At 44.9% G+C, this 20,775-nt stretch overlaps 1 protein-coding gene across 1 annotated transcript in view; it reads right to left on the minus strand.

Moving 5' to 3' along the window:
• Positions 1-1,846: 1,846 nt before the first annotated feature.
• CMTM6 (CKLF like MARVEL transmembrane domain containing 6) overlaps positions 1,847-20,775 on the minus strand; it is a 32,436-nt gene continuing 13,507 nt past the window's right edge. Inside the window, exons 2-4 of the mRNA XM_040433389.1 lie at positions 5,318-5,494; positions 4,120-4,218; positions 1,847-3,422 (exon numbers count right to left, since the gene is read on the minus strand). Coding sequence (XP_040289323.1) covers positions 3,261-3,422; positions 4,120-4,218; positions 5,318-5,494 — 438 coding nt within the window. The 3' untranslated portion in view covers positions 1,847-3,260. The remainder of the gene's footprint in view (positions 3,423-4,119; positions 4,219-5,317; positions 5,495-20,775) is intronic.

A 20,775-nucleotide genomic window follows, 5' to 3' on the forward strand; every position in this document is an offset into this window, starting at 1 on the left:
AAACTGATCAGTTTTCTGTTGTGCCAGAGAAAACTGATCCGTCCCCATGGACTTATATTGTGTGTCAGGACGGATCCATTTGGCTCAGTTTGGTCAAGCGGACAACAAAACGCTGCAGGCAGCGTTTTGGTGTCCGCCTCCAGAGCGGAATGGAGACTGAACGGAGGCAAACTGATGCATTCTGAGCGGATCCTTTTCCATTCAGAACGCATTAGGGCAAAACTGATCCGTTTTTGACCCCGTGTGAGAGCCCTGAACGGATCACACAAACGGAAAGCCAAAACACCCGTGTGAAAGTAGCCTTACCTGTGTGAACAACTGCACTGAGCTTATGTTGGCTTAAGAAAAATGCTGCGAAATTCATGTTTTTTTTACACAGGTTTTTATGGCATTTAGTGGTGGCTTTTGCACCTGCACCATTCTTTGCAGGTTTCCCTTTTTCCCGGTAAAACGTCAGCTCCAGATGTTAGCTGAAGGTCTATGGGAAATCTGAAACACAAGGCACACAAATATATTTTTTTATATTGCCATTTTTGTTAATTAAGTGTTTTTTTTTTTTGTCTTTCCGGCTTCTCAAAAATACAGCATGTAAAAAACACTATGAAGAAAATGCTGGTGGGCAAACCATACCATTTGATAAAATGCTTGAAAAAACATGGCAAAAAGGAAGATGGCCAAAAAAATGCATGTGGGTTTGCTGGCATTTTCACAGCCCCATAAAAACTGTGTATAGGGGCGCCACATTTTACTTTTGTTTTTTAAGACTTTTTTTTTCTCTACAGAGAAGGTTATGGAAATAGGTCTGAAAAAATGACACACCCATGGCATGCTGCAATTTAAAAAAAGGAACACCAAAGGCCAAAAACTACTGACCTGACCTCCCAGCACTGACGAGGTCACATAGCATTATATTGATTTATGATGCTATGTAACCCTTACAGTTCTGGAATGTATTGGATAACACTGACCTCATTATGTCACTGTTATCCAATACATTCCAGAACTGTAAGGGTTACATAGCATCATAAATCAATATAATGCTATGTGACCCCGTCAGTGCTGGGAGGTCAGGCCGGGAGCTTCGCTGCGAGTCCGCAGCGTGACAAACGCTCATCTGCAAGGGGCCTAAATGAGTCTTATTGGGAAAGTAGGGGGAAGGTAAGCAGTGCTAGGTGTCTGGCAGCCACTAATCTTCCTTTTCCAGTTAGAAAAAAAAAAAACTTTACATGGTTGGCTGATCCTAGCGTGTGTTTATTGAGGAGAGGTGACATGGCTGCATTAGCTAATGTACAGTATCATTTTGCAAATTTTTTATATTTTTTTTAAATAAACTGCAAAAAAAAAAAAAATTAGAGATTGAAGATATTAATAAAGAAGTTATTTTATTTTAAAAAACACCAAGATTCACATTTTTCACTTTAATCAAACATCACAATGTTAAAAACGGTTTCCGGCATTTGAATATTTATGACCTATCCTTAGGTTTGAAAGGGTCGTCATTACCAGGTACAGTGCCATATATTTTGTAGTGGCTGTTCGTGGTACTACACATAGCTCCGTCTCATTCACTAGAACCTGCACCACCACTACAAAATGTAGGGCAATCACCGGAGAGCCACCGCAGCAATCAATCACCGGAGAGCCGCCGCAGCAATCAATCACCGGAGAGCCGCCGCCGCAATCAATCACCGGAGAGCCGCCGCAGCAATCAATTACCGGAGAGCCGCCGCCGCAGCAATCAAACACAGGAGAAATGCCGCAGCAATCAAACACCGGAGAAACGCCACAGCAATCAAACACCGGAGAGCCGCCGCAGCAATCAATCACCGGAGAGACGTTGCAGCAATCAAACACCGGAGAGCCGCCCTTTGGCTGTGCAGTGGCTGTGCCCCACCGATTTTATATCGATAGTTTATCCCAACGATCGGTCATGGATATTAAAATCTCAGAAATGCCCTTTAATTTGAGCAACCTTCCCACTAGAGCCAAACCTTCGTATTGCACAGTTTTAGATCATATGGATGAAACCCTTTATGCAGTCTGTTCAACAGCAGGTCCAGTGATAGCTCCTGCTCTATGCACATAATGTCACCTGCCAGAGAGCCCAGGCTAAAAGAAGGTTACATTGCTTAAACAGGCTTCATTTTCTCTTAAAAAAAACATTTACGGACAACTTTGCTAAAAACCGCTATATGTACAATTAGACCAATATAGCTTGCGTAAAAATGCTTTCAGCATACCTTAGTAACCTGCAGCTTCTAAATTTTATTTCCAAGTGCCATATACATTACTAATGGGAATTAGGGAATTCTGCCATGTGCACGACTTGTCCTTTAGCCAGAGTGACTACGAAGCACGCCTGGGTCATTACACAGACAGCTCATTCATACCAATGGGAATGGCGTAATGCCTCACTTTTCCTGTGGTGGCGCTGCATGGAAACTGAATGCTTGCGGCTGGATTCCCGCACACAAATTACGTCCCAGCAGAGGTACACCTTACGATCAACTTAACGGGTGAAACTTTTTTTTTTTAAAGGGAACTGTCCAAATGGGATGTCTTTTTTAATATCTTGTGACCCATAGTTTTAGAAAGAACCCTTAGTTCCACCTGCGACCTTGGGCCTTGACGTCTTGCGTGACCCCCACAGTGCATATGGATACCCAAAAAGCAGCTCATTCACGTTATACAGCAGCAGTACCTAAAGAATGGAAGGGTTAATGCAGTAAACGCAGGGTTAATGCAGTAAACCTACTACTGTAAAGGCCTTCCTAAATCTAAAGAACTGATGGTGTTTGATACTGTACAGTAATACAACCTGCAGCAAGTAACTGGGGGACTTCATTTCATCCCTACTGATAAAAGGTGGACCTCCTGGAATATAGAATAGTCACAGTAAGCAAAGTAGCAAAGCAAAGTAGTTTGTGGCAGCCTAAGAATGCACAGAAATATTCGAAAAAGACTAATTTCATGATTTTCACGTTGGTAGTAAATAAATAAGTGAAGCAATCCATCATGCATATAAGGAACCATTATCTGGAATGAATTAAAATAAAAAAGGAATTATCTGGAAAGGCAACGTTCTCCTGCATATCCACATAGTGTTATAATGGATGGCAATCTCCAAAATAGTGGATTATATTTACAGATAATAAAAATTTTAAAAAAAGAGACCATAAAATCGGATGGATTTCCTGACGGATAGGTTTATGCCTGTGGCATAGCTCACTGCGCTCCACCAGAATCAGTGTCCTGGGCAATCAAGCAGAAGCTTGAACTGGTGGGTTCAAGGGTTGGTTCTCAACCACGCCATTTGCTCCGCCGGGTGTTGAACGGTCCTCCTGATTTTGCTTCAGGTAGCCACTTTTATGCATAAACCACAACTCCGCTAGAAACGCAAAAGAAGCGAGGAATCCAAAAGCCTGCAAGATACAAAAAGAGACATTAAAGTGTACCCCCAGCTAGGTGTAGGTCTCGCCCAGTGGTGTTTCAGAAACTCGGGCTGCCCCTTTCCTGTAGAAGTGCGGCACAGACATGTCCACTCTTCATCTGCACTTGGGAGATGGACCATGACCTCCAAATTAGTGTTGAGCGCGAATATTCGAAAAGCAACATTTTTATCTCGAATATCGCAACTTTGAGAATCCGCGAATATTTCGAATATAGTGCTATATATTTGTTTTTAGAATATTCAGCATTTTTTTCCATCTGCTTCTTGCTTGTGGACCAATGAGAGTCACTGGCCCACAAGCAACTTAAGCAGGGAGGAATCATGTGTTCAGATGGAAAAAAATGATGAATATTCTAAAAACAAATATATAGCACTATATTCTATAGTGCTATATATTAGTTTTTGACCCACGCCTGTATTGATCGCGTAATATTCGCATATTACGGGATCATTACCTTGCCGGTTTTCAAGTTTAAAAAAAATAAAATAAAAAAGTAGAATATAACGAATATTCAAATTCGCAAATATTCGACAAAATATTCGCGAAATATCACAAATTCAAATATTGCCCCTGCCGTTCATCACTACTCCCAATCTCCTGCATATGGTACTGCTCAATAAAGAGCTTATTTGTGGCAGACGGAAGTAAAAAAATGGCTCTGACTTACCACTGATACTTGTCCAAGTGACGAACTGTCCATTGTAGCCACAAATACAATAGAAGCGATCAGGAACAAGACTCCAACAACTGCGGTAACCCAGAAATCCTGCAATAGATAACAATGCAATTTGTTGTACTTTCCTCTAGGTGGCGCATTTACCCTACTGTGTCATACATGTGCACAGAATTCAGGCTTCCAGTGCTGGGGTGCAGAGATGGTCTTCATATCTCAAGCTCTGGAGCAGTGAAACATAATGAAACTTAAAGGGCCTCTGTCAGCAGATTTGTACCTATGAAACTAGCCGACCTGTTGGCAGCTGAAGACGTCTGTGTTGGTCCCATGTTCTTATGTGTCCGCATTGCTGAGAAAAAGGATTTTTAATATATACAAATGAGCCTCTAGGAGCAACAAGGGCGTTGCCATTACACTTAAAGGCTCTGCTCTCTCTGCAACTGCTGCACTATGATTGACAGGGTCGGGCAGTGAAAACATCATCACCCCTGACCCTGTCAATCAAAGTGCAGAGGGTACATCAGTTGCAGAGAAAGCAGAGCCTCTAGGTGTAACGGCAACTCCCATGTGGCTCCTAGAGTCTCATTTGCATATAGAAAAGCATCATTTTCCTCAGCAATGCGGGCACATATGAACATGGGACCAACACAGACGCCGTCAGCTGCCAAGCGCACATGTAACAGGTCAGCCAGTGTCATAGGTACAAATCTGCTGTCAGATGCACTTTAAAGTGCTAGCCTAGTGATCTGCAAATTGCTACGACTAGCAACAAAATCTAAACCTGCTAGCTCTCTGGCGGTTTGTGGGTCACTATGCAACTACGTTCACTTTTAACGTTTTTCAATGTAGCCTCACAGATCTGCAATCCTTAGTCGTGGGAAGTCGCCATGTAGCCCTAGCCGCCCTAAAAAGGATCCAGCATGAATAACTGAATTCCTCAGAAAATGACAATTATTGAGCAATGTTCCTGTTGTGGGTGTGCCTGTGCTGACTGTGTGGGGGCCCCCCTAATGGTCAGTTATTCTAGGAGGAGTAAGGAGGAACGACGCAACGCAGAGTTCTGAGAAAATAGGTCCTTGGATTGTTATGTAATGAGGAGTAATAACGAGCATGCCAGGAGAGCCGTCAGTACTTCTAGGAGGCATTATTAGATTTGTTAAAACTGAGTAATTCATTAGGTAAGCAAACTTACAATTTTCCTGAAGCTTGGAATGGAAATTCTTTTCCTTAGAGGTGTCCAATACACGATTAACATGAGGATGGAAAGCAAGAAGGCACTGCAGCTAACAAACTCAAAGAAGTACAGGCCTCCACAGGAGTCACATTGATCGATTATTTCTTCACATATGAAAGCCACGAAGGACAGCACCTAGGAAAGGCAAACCAGGATCAATTCGGTTTTCTACTTGCATATATGGTAGAGGTAAAACTATGTATTTATGCAGCAGTCGTGAGGGGTGTTCTGATATGTTATAGCACATCACCACTATACACTATTCACAAAAGGTTCTAGATATCTGGCTTCTCGGTGAAATTTAAAGATGCACTCTAATCTTTACAGATGAACTTAATGTCACCTTCTCTAAACTTCTGAACGCCCATGTCCAACGGTTCATTGTTTCAGTTCTTTTTGCACAACTTGCAACCAACCAATAAATTTCCTGGTGCAAACAGAATTGGAATTTAAACAGTCCTCCTCATCATGCTGTTCACATTTTGATATCATGAGACCAAGATGACACCTAACAATTGATCAACAGTACCTCGCCATTGCGAGGCTTCCAGCAGGATGTTCTCAGACGGAAGTGGCCACTGAGCTTAGAGTGTCAGAGTGTCATCAGCAGGTTGCAACCGAGATTCTGAGACTGGAAAAGTCACAGAAAGGCATAGAAGTGGACATCCTTTGACCACATGCCACACTGATGACCGCTCCATTGTGAACAATGCCCCGTGGAACTCGATGATAAATGTTACATTTAAGGAAGGGGAGTGTCAGATCAGACCTTTGGAAACTATTTACATCATCGTGGTCTGCATGCTAGACGACCTGCAAGGATACCTGACCACACCACCAGGCGTCATCCTCTTGAATGGGCCAGGGAGCTTCTACGCTGGACAGGGGACCAGTGAGCCTCAGTGCTGTTCACTGATCAAAGTCGAGCAGAAATGATGGCCACAATGATGTTGGAGACGTAAAGGAGAGCGCTATGCATAAGCCACTGCGGTCACCAGACGAGCCTTTGGTGGTGGTGGTATTACAGTGTTGACAGGAGTGTCTAGTCAATTCAGAACTGCCCTACACTTTGTGAATGGTACAGTGAAAAGCCCAAACTACTTGAATAACATCATGAATCCAGTCATTGTGCCTCTGCATAAACAACACAGGCCTAATTTCATCTTCATGGACGACAATGCGCCATCAAGGTCACATCATTAGGGAACGGCTGCTGGAGACTGCGGTGCCTCAAATGGAGTAGCCTGCACTTTCTCCAGACCTGAATCCCATTGAAAACCTATGGGATCAGCTAAGATGCCGTGTAGAGGCTCATAATTCTGTACCCCAGAACCTCAATGACTTGAGGGCCGGCCTTCAAGAAGAGTGGGATGCCATGCCTCAGCAGACAATAAGTCAACTTGTGACCAGCATGAGACGTCGTTGTCAAGCTGTGATTGATGCTCAAGGCCACATGAGAAGTTATTGAGACACTGACATTTTTGTGGGGGTATATCTACCACTGTTGCTTTAGTTTCAATAAATTGTTTGAGATGAGGAAATCACCATTGCTGTTTGTTAAATGCCCTACTTTCATGATATAATATCACTGTAGCATGAACTTTTTTTTACGTTTTCCAAAAATTTCACCCGAAAGTCAAATATTCCTAACTTTTTGGGAGTAGTGTATATATCCACCCACACATAATTCAGATTAGCAGATGACTACAATGTGGTCCATTCAGTTTCCTGTATTTTTTCCTGCATGCAGAACTTTTTTGGCCAGTCTTTATGACGGCATCTGATGGAATCAGCATTATGGCTTGGTGGTCAGCGCTGGGGTGCTAGGTTCAAATCTGACGAAAGAGAACATCTGAATGGAGTTTGAATGTTCTCCCCGTACCTGTGGGTACTCCAAAGACATACTGATAGGGATTGTGAGCCCTATTGGAGAAAGCAATCAATGATGACGTCTGTACAGCTCTACGGAATATGTCAGCGCTAAAATAAATAAGTGAAGGATCTGAACGGAGCCTCCTATGCAGATAGCCCTAAGCCCTGATACGACGACTGCTGAGGGTTTGACTCACAAGAATGAAGGGGCAGAAGTCTCTTTAGGGAATTATGTTGCCAAATGGGATTGCTGTGCACTGAACTGCAACATAGCTTATGTGGCGAATGGTAGCACTTTGCATAGGGAAAAAACAAAGACGCAGCCGCAATGTTTAACTAGCTCTAGGCCTCGTGCACACGATCGTATGTATTTTGCAGAACAGACATACAGATGTGGAAAGAAAACGGATGATCCATGTGTTTTCTGCATCTGTATGTCCATTCCACAAAAAGACAGAACATATCCTATTCTTGGCCACAAAATGTAGACCATGGACCCACGGAAGTCAATGGGTCCGCAAAAAAACGGATGCAACACTGATGTCACCCGTCTTTTGCAGGTCTGCGTTTTGCGGACCTCAAAATACATACTGCCCATGCACGTGACTGTATCCGTTTTGCAGTCCGCTAAATATGGATACTGGCCATGCGTATTCTGCAGTTTCCTGTTCTGCACATCCTGCCCTATGTTAAAAAAAATGCCTTTTCTTGTCCGGAAGACGGACATGTTCTATTTTTTTGCCGGACCTACGGACGCGAACAGCACACGGTATGCTATCCACATTTTTTGTGGCCCTATTAAAATGAATGGGTCACAAAATAAATAAATGCAGATCAGATGCCGACCAAAAATACAACTGTGTGCATGGGGCCTAAGGCTGGATTTCTACATTTACAAAAATTTTACAAAATGTGGCATATAATTAGATTATACCATCTATTTATATATTCTTAATTTTCAGAAGAAAAAAATAAAATAAAAAATCGAGAGCATCATTGTACAAGACATTACAAAATAATAAAACCAGTATAAAATGCAATATGGAGTTGAAATTTGTAAGAGTCACTAATAATTTAAATTACATTATCCCAAAATGGTATCTTAGGGCATCTACATCACACAATGTAATATCTGCCACCAACATAGAACATCTGGGAGCCTCTGCAGATGCCCTCAACCTTGATCTGAACAACCAGAACGGAGAGCAATTTATCGCTGCAAAATAAAAATAAAAAATTGCTCCTTTTTTCCATAACTCTTAGGAAAGAGTTAGAATGTCTCAGTGTCATGTTCAGCACTGATCTTTCCTTCACCCCCTATATTCAATCTCTTGCCTTCACCTCAAAAACATCTCTAGAATCTGCCAACAAAAACTCTCATTGTTGCCCTGATCCATTCCCGCCACGATTATTGTAACTCACTATTAATTGGACTCCCCCTCACCAGACTTTCCCCTCTCCAATCTATCCTGAACGCAGCAGCCAGGGTCATCCATCAGTCTAGCCGCTACTCCGATGCCTCCACCCTGTGCCAGTCATTGCACTGGTTGCCCGCACAGTACAGGATTCAATGTAGGCTACATTCACACGAACGTTGTTTGTTTCCGTGTCTGTTCCATTTTTTTGAAGTTGGGATGCGGACCCATTCATTTCAAATGGATCCGCAAAAAATGCGGACAGCACACCGTGTGCTATCCGCATCCGTATGTCCGTTCCGTAGCTCCGCCAAAAAAATAGAACTGCTATTCTTTTCCGTTTGGCGGACAAGTATAGGCATTGTTACAATGGATCCTCAAAAAAGAAAAAAAGGATGCCATACAGACGTCATCTGTTTTTTTTTGCGGATACGCAATTTGCGGACCGCAAAACACATACGGACTTGTGAATGTAGCCTTAACCTGCTTATTCTCACCCACACAGCTCTCCACAGTGCTGCACCCCCCCTACATCTCCTCCCTAATCTCTGTCTACCACCCTACTCGTGCTTTACAACTGACATCCACCATAATCCAAACCTCTCACTCCCAGCTACAAGACTTCTCCCGAGCTGCACCAGTTCTCTGGAATGCCCTACCCCAAGAAATTAGGCAGATTCCTACATAACCCTAATCAAATTTCTCCATTCACCCACCCGCCTTCATCATCATTCTTCAGAGCCTGATCCATCACCCATCAGTATCCACCGCACCCCATGCACTCAGAAGCACTACAGATATCGGCCGGTGACGTCCCATGCAGCCTTATATTGACTCCCCTATTATGTAAGGGTACTTTCACACTAGCGGCAGGACGGATCCGACAGGCTGTTCACCCTGTCGGATCAGTCCTGCCGCCGGACCACCGCTCCGTCCCTATTGACTATAATGGGGATGGGGGCGGCGCTCTGGCGCAGCACGGCAGTGCACAGCGAAAGGTCGCTGGACTAAAAGTACTACATGTCCGACCTTTTAGTCCGGCGGCCTCTCGCCGTGCACTGTCGTGCTGCGCCGGAGCTCCGTCCCCATCCCCATTATAGTCAATGGGGACGGAGCGGCGGTCCGGCAAAATAGCGGCAGGACGGATCCGACAGGGTGAGCAGCCTGTCGGATCCATCCTGCCGCTAGTGTGAAAGTACCCTTAAGATGGCAGGAACATTGTATAAAACAAGCACTTTTTACCTTTTGTGTCACTCCTATCTCCTCATAGATTGTAAGCTCTTGAGAGCAGGGCCCTCACGCCTCTGGCTTGAATGGTTTGTTGCTATGGTATTTATGACTCTGTTTGTACATGAACCCCCTGATTGTAAAGCGCTGCGGAATATGCTGGTGCTGTATAAAGATAATTATTGTTCAAGCTATTATTTCAGTACTTATTGCAGATGGTACAGATATTTTGCCAGTCCTTATCGTGAATCGGGCTGGTATCTCTTTCCAATTTGCTGCCACCTTTAGTAAAAAGTTCAATGGACTTAATGTACTTTCTGCATGGGAGAGGTGGGGAGAATCAAGTGGAGGAGGGGTTGCTGTTATTTTTGTATTATGTAAAATTTTCATATAAATTATCTGATTAAAAAAGCATTTTAATAAGTTCACTGTATAGTAATAATATGAACTAAAAGGCAATCTGCCATCCTGATTTTGGACCATTGTCTACACTAATAGATAAGGAGTCCAGATCCCCCCGCTGTCAGAGCTGATGAATTCCATTGGCAGGACTGCTGGGCTGTTCTAACATAATGGAGAGGACTCCTGGGCACATACACAGCAGTCCTGACAATGGAATTCATCAGCTCTGACAGCGGGGGGATCTGGACTCCTTATCTATTAGTGTAGACAATGGTCCATAATCAGGGGGACAGATTGCCTTTAATCCCTTCAATTAACCAATATATTCACCAGTTTGTTATTTTACACCAGACACAAATCCTTATGAGCGCAGCTCTGCAGGAAAAACAGACAAAGTTAGAACACACTGCGATTTCCGTGCATATAATCGCCCATTTAAAGATACCCATCCAAATAAAGGAGTCTGTTTTCAGTTCGGGTGCGGTCCATACTGAACTAAGAGCGCCCCAAGATGGAGACATTGGGGGATATTTACTGCCAGTCTTAGTTGTCCATCCTGTGCTGCCATAGTATACGTCTAAATTAATACAAGGCGTGCGCTTGGTCATAAATTTGGCGAAAATATAGTCTGTGTGCCTCTCTGAAAAACAATGCCAGCACCTGGCTGGCACAGTTTATCGTCTACACTTTTGCCAGTTTCCGGGAAGAAAAAGTATTAAATTTCCCAGGGAGAACACAACTCCCAACACGCCCTGCTCCATCTATAGGACGTGGCTTAAAAATGTCTCTGTGACAAAATATTGTTGCACGGGCATTAAAATATTCACAAAGATGACTATTTTTACGCCAGGCGAGCTTTAATAAATGAACCCATTGACGTTGTGAAATCAGCCTAAGGCCTTGTTCACATTTCCATTTTTCACGGACGTGCGCTATCCGCATTTTCCAAGGACAGCACACGTACCCATTGATTTTAAATGTGTTTGTCCACACACCGTGGGTCAGTGGAAAAATGACGGAGACATGCACTACCTTGGTCCATGACGCGGACCAAATACACCGATTGAAGTCAATGGGTTTGTGAAAAACCACTGACAGCACGGATCGGGTGTGTGTTCTGTCAACGGACCATTGGCAGGAGAGCAGTAAGCATTTAGCTGACACGTGGAGGACAAAAAAATAAAAATAAAATAAAAACACGGATCAAACATGGATTCTTCACAACATGGACGTCTTCATGGATTAAACATGGATGGATTTTCCACGGACATCAAACAGACACAGACATGTGAACAAGGCCTTAGGAAACGACCACAAGGCTGTGGTTGTGAGACTTCTTAATGGCAGGGATCTCAAGTCTCCCGAAGGTTCAGGGAGTCTCCCGCTATTAGATAGCGGCTCCCTGACACCCGCATGTGAGACAATATATCCTGGAAAGGTTTACTGATAGCAGAGCAGAGAGATAAGAGAAGTGACAGGACACAGAGTTTACATTACAGGTTGATTTAACCCTTTAGGGTCAAATTGGCTTCTCAAGGAGATATATATATATGTTAAAGGCATCCCTTCTTCTGTCTCATTCAGTAGCTATAGAACTATTGAGAGAGATGTATTTTTTTTTTAAATTCATTTACACATTTAACCCTCCATTTTAATTATATTATTTACCCCAGTGTTAAATTCACACCCCCTGGATGCTTGATTTTTTCCTACAGTGGGGTAGATAATTACACACACGGTTTTAAAGAATTAACTTCCTGACTCATACCAAGAGCCGACTCAGCGAGTAAGCAAGTGAATCCAAGCTTCCGTCATCAGCGCATGCGCATTGCGCAACCTAAGATTCAGTTCACTTGCTTCTTGTCAGCTCAGCGAATGAACCGATTCATGTAAAAGATCCGAACTTCCCATCTCTAGTTTACTCACAGTAAATCTTTCCGACAACCTGTAGCAGTGTCCCCTTCTCGGCGCGTGCGCAAAGTGCAAGAATAAGCCGATGCCAGCAGTCCGCAACGGCGCATCAGGCTGAGCTTGTGCGCACGAGCGGCATCTCAAAGCGGGAGGAGGAAGATGGAGGGAGAGGCGGCACCGAGGAGTAGAAGGGGGCGCTGGGCATGAACGGCGATGCGTGCGGCCGGGCACCATGCATCCACAGACCTCCCCTGCTTGGGCACCTTAATTCAATGATTGACAGGTTAGTAAAACCTGTTTTTTCCGCAGAATAAGGCTAGGTCTACACGACGACATTTGTCGCGCGACATTTTGTTGCACCAATGTCGCGCGACAATTTTTATAATGGCAGTCTATGGTGTCGCACTGCAACATGCAACATGCTGCGACTGCGAAGCAACAGTCGCAGAAAATCCATCGAGATGGATTTTTCTGCGACTGTTGCGTCGCAGTCGCAGCATGTTGCAGTGCGACACCATAGACTGCCATTATAAAAATTGTCGCGCGACATTGGTGCAACAAAATGTCGCGCGACAAACGTTGCGCCCTAATTGTCGCGCGACAAATGTCGTCGTGTAGACCTAGCCTAAAGCCACAAATAGCTTTTATAAGACCACCTTAGAAATCAGAATGCTGCCCTGGACATGAGCATATGTTTAGCTCACAGGGCTTATAGGTGGTGACAGAACCCCTTTAATCATATACAGAAATATGATAATTTGGGGCAGGGTGATGAGCCCAGTCCTCCACACCATAGAGCAAAGTGTGCAGATACTGCATATGTTTGGTAAATGTAATAAAAAGTTTGTAAAAGAAAAAAAAAAGAAAACCTCCCTGAAATGAGAAGTGCACCTCCCTGAAATGAGTTTTTGCAGGTTGGGATGTCTGTAATGGTCGCACAACGGTTCACATATTCACACACGCCGTTTTCAGAACCAATGCAGTCTATAGGGCTATTCGCATGTTTTTTAATGGCCAGGGAATAGCGGCAATCAAAAAAAATAGGACATGTTCTATTTTTGGCCATATTGATGGCCAGAAGGACTCCACTGAAATAAATCGGCCCATTTTTGTAAGCCGTTTAGATAGGAGTGCAGCCGTCTAATGGTCTTTAAAAACGGGTACCTGAGTGGGAGGAAGAATTTGTGTTTGGTCCATGTGTCCGTTTTTTGCTCTCTATTCGGGTTCCACTGACACGGCACAGCTGAAAATTTATTTATAGAGCATCTCCTTTAAATGATCCGTGAAAAACAGATGAAACACTGATGGCGTTCATGCTTTTCATAGACCTATAGACTATAATGAGCGTGATGCATACATAAACACGGGCAAATTAGAGCATGCTTCCATGCTAAAACACGGCTATGTAATGTGAGGCGGTGACAGGAGTCATCTATGAGGGGAGATATGTGTCACCCAGATTGTTGCAGGAAGCATTCTAAAGCGGCTTGCTTACCAGGAATGTGCCACCAAGGTGCCTGGCCTTGGTGGAGTAAAAGGCCTAGTCTGGGTGTCCACTAAGTTAGCTGGTGGACACAGAAAATAGTGTAGCTGGTTCAGCTAGTTCAGGGCGGGCTTTTACTGGGAACAGGCAATGTGTTGGGTGGGTGCCTGTTCCCCAGGTTCCAGTCCGGGACTTGAGGCATGCTCATGTCCAGGGATCCTATTTAATCCTGCTGCTGGATCTTAGGTGTGTCTCAGCCTGGAGGAAAGGCAGACAGTGTGAAGTAACACTGTCAGAGCGGGCTACAACTGTTTGACCCGGCTGCGATCTGGATGTACTGGCTGTACTTTTGATGAAAAAGCCTAAATAAAGAGGACTTTTGTTGAACGTTTTGGTGTCCCTGCCTCTGTACACTGGTCAAGTGAGTACGGTACCCCACAGTAAATACACACATTAAAAGGAGCTATCCAATTTCAAGGACCCCCCCGCCCCCACATGTGCCGGGCCCCTCCCCAGTAATATACTTACCCCGCGCCACTCCTGGTCCCCGCATCGCCGCTGCTGCTTCTCCCTGCACACGGATGAAAACATCCAGTGTCCAGGGGAACAGCCAATGCCTCCCTAGTGTCACCCGCGATGCCGGGACCAGGAGTGGCACGGGGAGCGGGGTAGGTATATTACTGGTGACGAGCCCGGCACATGTGGGGGGGGGGGGGGGGGGTTCTTGAAATTGGATAACCTTTTTAAAAAGAATAGGTATGTGAGCAGTCCGTGGAGAACACATACAGCACTTGTCCATGAATCACTGATGTGTGAATAAGGTCTTATCTCCTCGTCCTGTGAATACAGGATAAGTACAGTATTATTTGTGGGAATACCCCTTTAAGAGAGAGTACATCAGTGAAAATGTGCTAGTGCAAACAAAAAAAAAAAGCAGTTGGCCCTTCACATACACACAAACAGAGAGGGTGCGGACGCAGAGAACAGCACCCTTTAATTACTGCGGCCCAGCTCGGAAAGCGCTGGTTATCTGGACGCGCAGTAAACAATATACAGGCATGCAAGAACTTCCACAGAGGTTTTCCGAAGATGTTAACCAGCAACAGACATGGGAGACGCTGCTGTAAATTACAGACTTCACCGGGCAAGGATTGCAAAGAAAGGAGTGGCTCCTCAGCTTCCCCTCAAGACGCGGCTGCTGAATCACCAAGTGCACAGCATTTCCTTCCTCTACTCAAGACCGTACAATACAAGGGAAAACCTTAAAAACCTCCACAAGGTCAACACATTCAATCCCCTTAAGGTCAAATGGAAACATTGCAGTCATGGCACACTTCTATATGATATTTAGCAAAATTTTAAGTTACAAAAAAAAATAAAAACACAAAAGCAAAAACCCCAAAAACGTATAAATAGACATCATAACTCCAGCGTTGACAGAAAGGTTCACCTGATACTTTGCCTACCTAAGCTTTATAGCATAATACAGGTTATCTTTAGGTTTTCACACTACACTGAAGACTGGGTCAATTATTCGGGATGAACGGGAGCGATACTGCAGTAACCGGGCAAGAGCACTACACACGGGAGCGATACTGCAGTAACCGGGTAAGAGCACTTACCACGGGAGCGATACTGCAGTAACCGGGTAAGAGCACTACACACGGGAGCGATACTGCAGTAACCGGGTAAGAGCACTACACACGGGAGCGATACTGCAGTAACCGGGCAAGAGCACTACACACGGGAGCGATACTGCAGTAACCGGGCAAGAGCACTACACACGGGAGCGATACTGCAGTAACCGGGCAAGAGCACTACACACGGGAGCGATACTGCAGTAACCGGGCAAGAGCACTACACACGGGAGCGATACTGCAGTAACCGGGCAAGAGCACTACACACGGGAGCGATACTGCAGTAACCGGGCAAGAGCACTACACACGGGAGCGATACTGCAGTAACCGGGCAAGAGCACTACACACGGGAGCGATACTGCAGTAACCGGGCAAGAGCACTACACACGGGAGCGATACTACAGTAACCGGGCAAGAGCACTACTCAGTGTAATTCCAGTGCAAAAACACCTAATCTAATTTCGTCCTGGAAACCCCTTTAAAAAGAAGACCCGTCATCTCTACTGACAAGTCTAGTCTAGTAACTGCTTGCATTCCCAATGTACCGGTAATCATTATTGGAAGCGACATCTGTTCTTATGACTATTTTCTGCCAATCCTCTATTATTCCAACTAGAAGCTTATGAATATACTGCCGGTAGTTTGCAATAAAGGTCCAACTGAGTATAACCAGTTAGGTTTGTGTTCACGCTGATACTGACAGCATTAACTGGATAGTGACAGACGGTGCAGGGACACATACACATCTCGTAACACCCAGTTGGACATTTAGGGTCACACTGTCAGGTTTTCCGATGCAGTTTTGGAAGCCTGCAGAAAGATGACCGTGTGCTGGTGCCCTTACTGTGTAAAGCCAGGACTATGACGAGGGGACATCCTCTGCGTCTGGAGGAAAGAAGGTTTGTACACAGACATAGAAGAGGATTCTTTACGGTAAGAGCAGTGAGACTATGGAACTCTCTGCCTGAGGAGGTGGTGATGGTGAGTACATTAAGGCTACTTTCACACTAGCGTTTTTCTTTTCAGGCACTGAGTTCCGTCCTAGGGGCTCTATACCAGAAAAGAACTGATCAGGCATATCCCCATGCATTCTGAATGGAGAGTAATCCATTCAGGATGCATCAGGATGTCTTCAGTTCAGTCATTTTGACTGATCAGGCAAAAGACTTGCCTGAATGCCGGCATTTTTTTCCATAGGAATGTATTAGTGCCGGATCCAGCATTCAAAATACTGGCATGCGCAGACCTTTAAAAAGGAGAAAAGAAATAAATACCGGATCCGTTTTGCCTGATGACACCGGAAAAACGGATCCGGTATTGCAATGCATTTTTCTGACTGATCAGGCATTTTTCAGACTAATCAGGATCCTGATCAGTCTGAAAAAATGACATGCGTTTGCATACAGTTGCAGGCAGTTCAGGCAACGGAACTGCCTGCCGGAATCAAACAACGCAAGTGTGAAAGTACCCTAAAAGAGTTGAAGAGGGGCCTGGATGTATTTCTGGAGTGTAATAATATTACAGGCTATAGCTACTAGAGAGGGGTTGTTGATGCAGGGAATTATTCTGATTGCCTGATTGGAGTCGGGAAGGAATTTTTTCCCCTAAAGTGGGGGAAATTGGCTTCTACCTCACAGTTTTTTTTTTTTGCCTTCCTCTGGATCAACTTGCAGGATAAGGGTCCATTCACACGTCCATAGCATATTGCGGATCCGGAAATTGCGGATCCGCAATACACCCGGCCGGCACCCCCATAGAACTGCCTATTCTTGTCCGCAATTGTGGACAAGAATAGGACATGTTCTATTTTTTTCCGGAGCCGCGGACCGGAAGATCGGGGGCGCACTCTGGAAATGCGGATGCGGACAGCACACTGTGTGCTGTCAGCATCCATTCCTGCCCCATAGAGAATGAATGGGTCCGCACCCATTCCGCAATTTGCGGAACGGATGCAGACCCATTCTACGGAAGTGTAAATGGACCCTAACAGGCCGAACTGGATGGACAGATGTCTTTTTTCAGCCTTACAATCTATGATACTGCAAGCAACCCATTCATATCAAGAGAGCTGACATGTCCTTTTTAAAGGGGTTGTCCAGAATTTTTTTAAATCCCACATACCACTACCCAGTGGTACCTGAGATGTATATGTATCTGCTCACAACCACTCCATTCTGGCTTCGTCTTTTCTGACTTCCAGACCCCTAAAATTTCTGCACAGACAGAGTCACGTGCTCCATTGCAGCCAATGACTGGCCTCAGCGGTGACATGTCCCCAAGCGACATATCACTGCCGCTTGCTGAGGCCAGTCATTGGCTGCAGTGGCAGACATGACCCCATCTAAGCGAGAGTTAACAGGCAGGACCAGAGGTCTAGTGAAGACGACCCAGGGAGCCATGGAGTCTGAACGGAGCAGTAGGAAACCGGCAAGTATAGATTTCTTCACAGGTAACACTGGTTAGGTGGGAATTTAAAAACAAAATCCCGGACAACCCCTTTAAGCCTTACGTCCCAGTGTATACTTTTACTTGTACAAACAAGTGCTCTATGTATAAAAGTAAGAAATAATGATCTGGTCACAGCAGGGGAAGGGCAGTGCGATTTTAGTAGAGCGACAAGAACGCTACCTCAAAAAGAAAGAAATTCAAGTGGTGAGAAGTCAGCAGCAAATTTCTAGGCCTACTGGCCACGTGGCTTATGCGGTTTGTCCGGCACCGATACAGCATATATCTTTCTGGAAGCTATTCCCATCTGGGACACTGATGGAACGTCACTAGGATTGGCCATCAGTCACATACAAGTGGGTCCCAGAGATGGGACTTGCACCTATTTCCAGACTGGGGCCCCTAAAGTAAAAAAAGAGAGCAGCCATGCATGCATCGCCACCCTCTGTTCACCATTATGGCACAAGCAAATGCTCAACTATTTTTATCAGTCCCAAAATGGGAAACTGAGAGGTGGCTGCTCTCCCTTCACTTTGGGGGGCCCCATTCTGGAGATAGATTCAGGTCCTACCTCTGCAACACGCTCCTAGTGATATTCCATCAATGTCCCAGATGGGAAGAACCCTTTAATATGACCACTTTAAGGCTGGGTTCACACGAGGGTGTCCGGATTAGGTCCGGACGCGTCCCGGTGTATTGCGGCAAACCCGCGCAAGTAGGAATGCAATTGCAGTCAGTTTTGACTGCGATTGTGTTCCAATGTTCAGTTTTTATCGCGCGGGTGCAAAGTGTTTTGCACGCGCGTGCTAAAAAACCGACTGTGGTACCCAGACCCGAATTTCTTCACAGAAGTTCGGGCTTGGGTTAGGTGTTCTGTAGATGTTATTATTTTCCCTTATAACATGGTTATAAGGGGAAATAATAGCATTCTGAATATAGAATGCTTAGTAGGTGATCAATTGAGGGTTAAAAAAAATAAAAATAAATTAACTCACCTTCTCCTCTTGTTCGCATAGTTCCCGGTCTCTTCTTTAATGATGAGCTGTCGGCTAAAGGACCTTTGGTGACGTCAGATCACATGCTCCAATCACATGGTCCATCACCGTGACGTCACCACAGGTCCTAGCCGGTAGTTCATCATTAAAGAAGTAAAGAAGAGACCGGGAACAAGAGGAGAAGGTGAGTTAATTTATTTTATTTTTTTTAACCCTCAATTGATCACCTACTAAGCATTCTGATTTCAGAATGCTATTATTTTCCCTTATAACCATGTTATAAGGGGAAATAATATAGTGAATAGACTGTCACCTAGCAACCATGCGTGAAAATCGCACCGCATCCGCACTTGCTTGCGGATGCTTGCGATTTTCACGCAACCCCATTCACTTCTATGGGGCCTGCGTTGCGTGAAAAACGCAGAATATAGAGCATGCTGCAATTTTCACACAACGCACAAGTGATGCGTGAAAATCACTGCTCATGTGAACAGCCCCATTGAAATGAATGGGTCGGGATTCAGTGCGGGTGCAATACGTTCACCTACCGCATTGCACCCGCGCGGAATACTCGCCCGTGTGAACGCAGCCTAAATCAACTCGCAGGATTGCCATCTCCTAGGTAAGATGGTTGGCACAAGATGAACTTTCACTCCAACACATTTTCATATAAAACTGGCCGTAAATAGCTTTATTGTCTTGTCACATGGCAGAACATCACAGCGCAAAACAAATATTAGGCAGCGGAGTGCCACACCTGTATTTATAGAGAAACTGGCCATTTGCGGTATACCGCTGCAGCTTCGTTGTGCAGCACACTGGCGCACACAGAAGCCAAGGCTAACAAAGTGCCCTCCCAGTTGCTTCTAATCAGGCTTATGAGACAGCCCAAGTGACAGACTGTCCTGGATGACGAGGTTCCTGTGAATTTTAGTAAAAATCATTAAAAGTTTCACAACATGGAATGTAGTGGTTTGTGGTTCACTAAGGGCACGTTCACGGCGGTGCCATTATTTTTGTTGTTCTGCTTCGTTATAGTAGTAGTAGAACGAAAAATAACAGAAGTGCCGGATTCAGTACATAACTGACAGGAAAGGTGCCAAACAGATAGGTAGCCGTGCAGACCTGACCTCCACCCCCACCACTGCCCCTACTTACTTTGGAAGATCATCCCTAAATGGTGCCCCCCTCCCCCCAACTGGGCGATGGTTCCTGATAGGGATGAGCGAATCGACTTCGGATGAAACATCCGTGGTGCCTTGGAACCGAACCAGAGTTCGGGAAATGTTTTACCGAGTAGAAATTAATTTATGAGACTTCGCGAAGCAATAACTTTGGCTCATCGGAGCCAATACATTCTAATACTGTACGGAGCTCCTGCTCCGTACAGTATTAAAACAAAGTTTTATGCGAATCGACTTCGGATGTTTCATCTGAAGTCGATTCGCTCATCCCTAGTTCCTGAACTGACTAAGTGTGCAGACAAAAGGGGAAGTCAGACAGGCTGAGTCAAAACCAGCGCATATCGTCAGAACCAAACGCAGAGTAATATACCAAACCAGGAGAAAACGGCAGTCAGAGGTGAAGTCACCAACAGGCAGAAGGTCAGATGTCCAGGAATCTGCATGAAACACAGGACGCAGGTGCCAACCCTCACTGGCTCAGGGGTCTTGCCACTTGACAGGGTGACCAGCTCGACTGTCAGCAGGACTGCTTGTCACAACAAAAGAGTGGTCAAACTTGTCGCGGGAGCGGGGCCGGGTAAGTGCGTGAGAAATGGGATCCATTAGGTAGAACTGTTTTGGTTTTACAAAGAAAAAAGATCTGCATTGAGGAAATTTCGCTCCACTAACTTTGATGAAGTCTGCGAAGGAGGCCCTGAATGGAGCCTCCAACGCAAATGTAAACATACCCCAAGACATTAAAAACTTTGGGTTGGTCCTCCCGAAGTGGCATCTGCACATTTCAGTTATTTTTTTTTTTACTATTGAAACCTTTATGAACCACTTCCCAGCCTGGCTCCAACACT

This window comes from Bufo bufo, chromosome 5 (genome assembly GCF_905171765.1).
Source record: "Bufo bufo chromosome 5, aBufBuf1.1, whole genome shotgun sequence".
Lineage (NCBI taxonomy): Eukaryota > Metazoa > Chordata > Amphibia > Anura > Bufonidae > Bufo > Bufo bufo.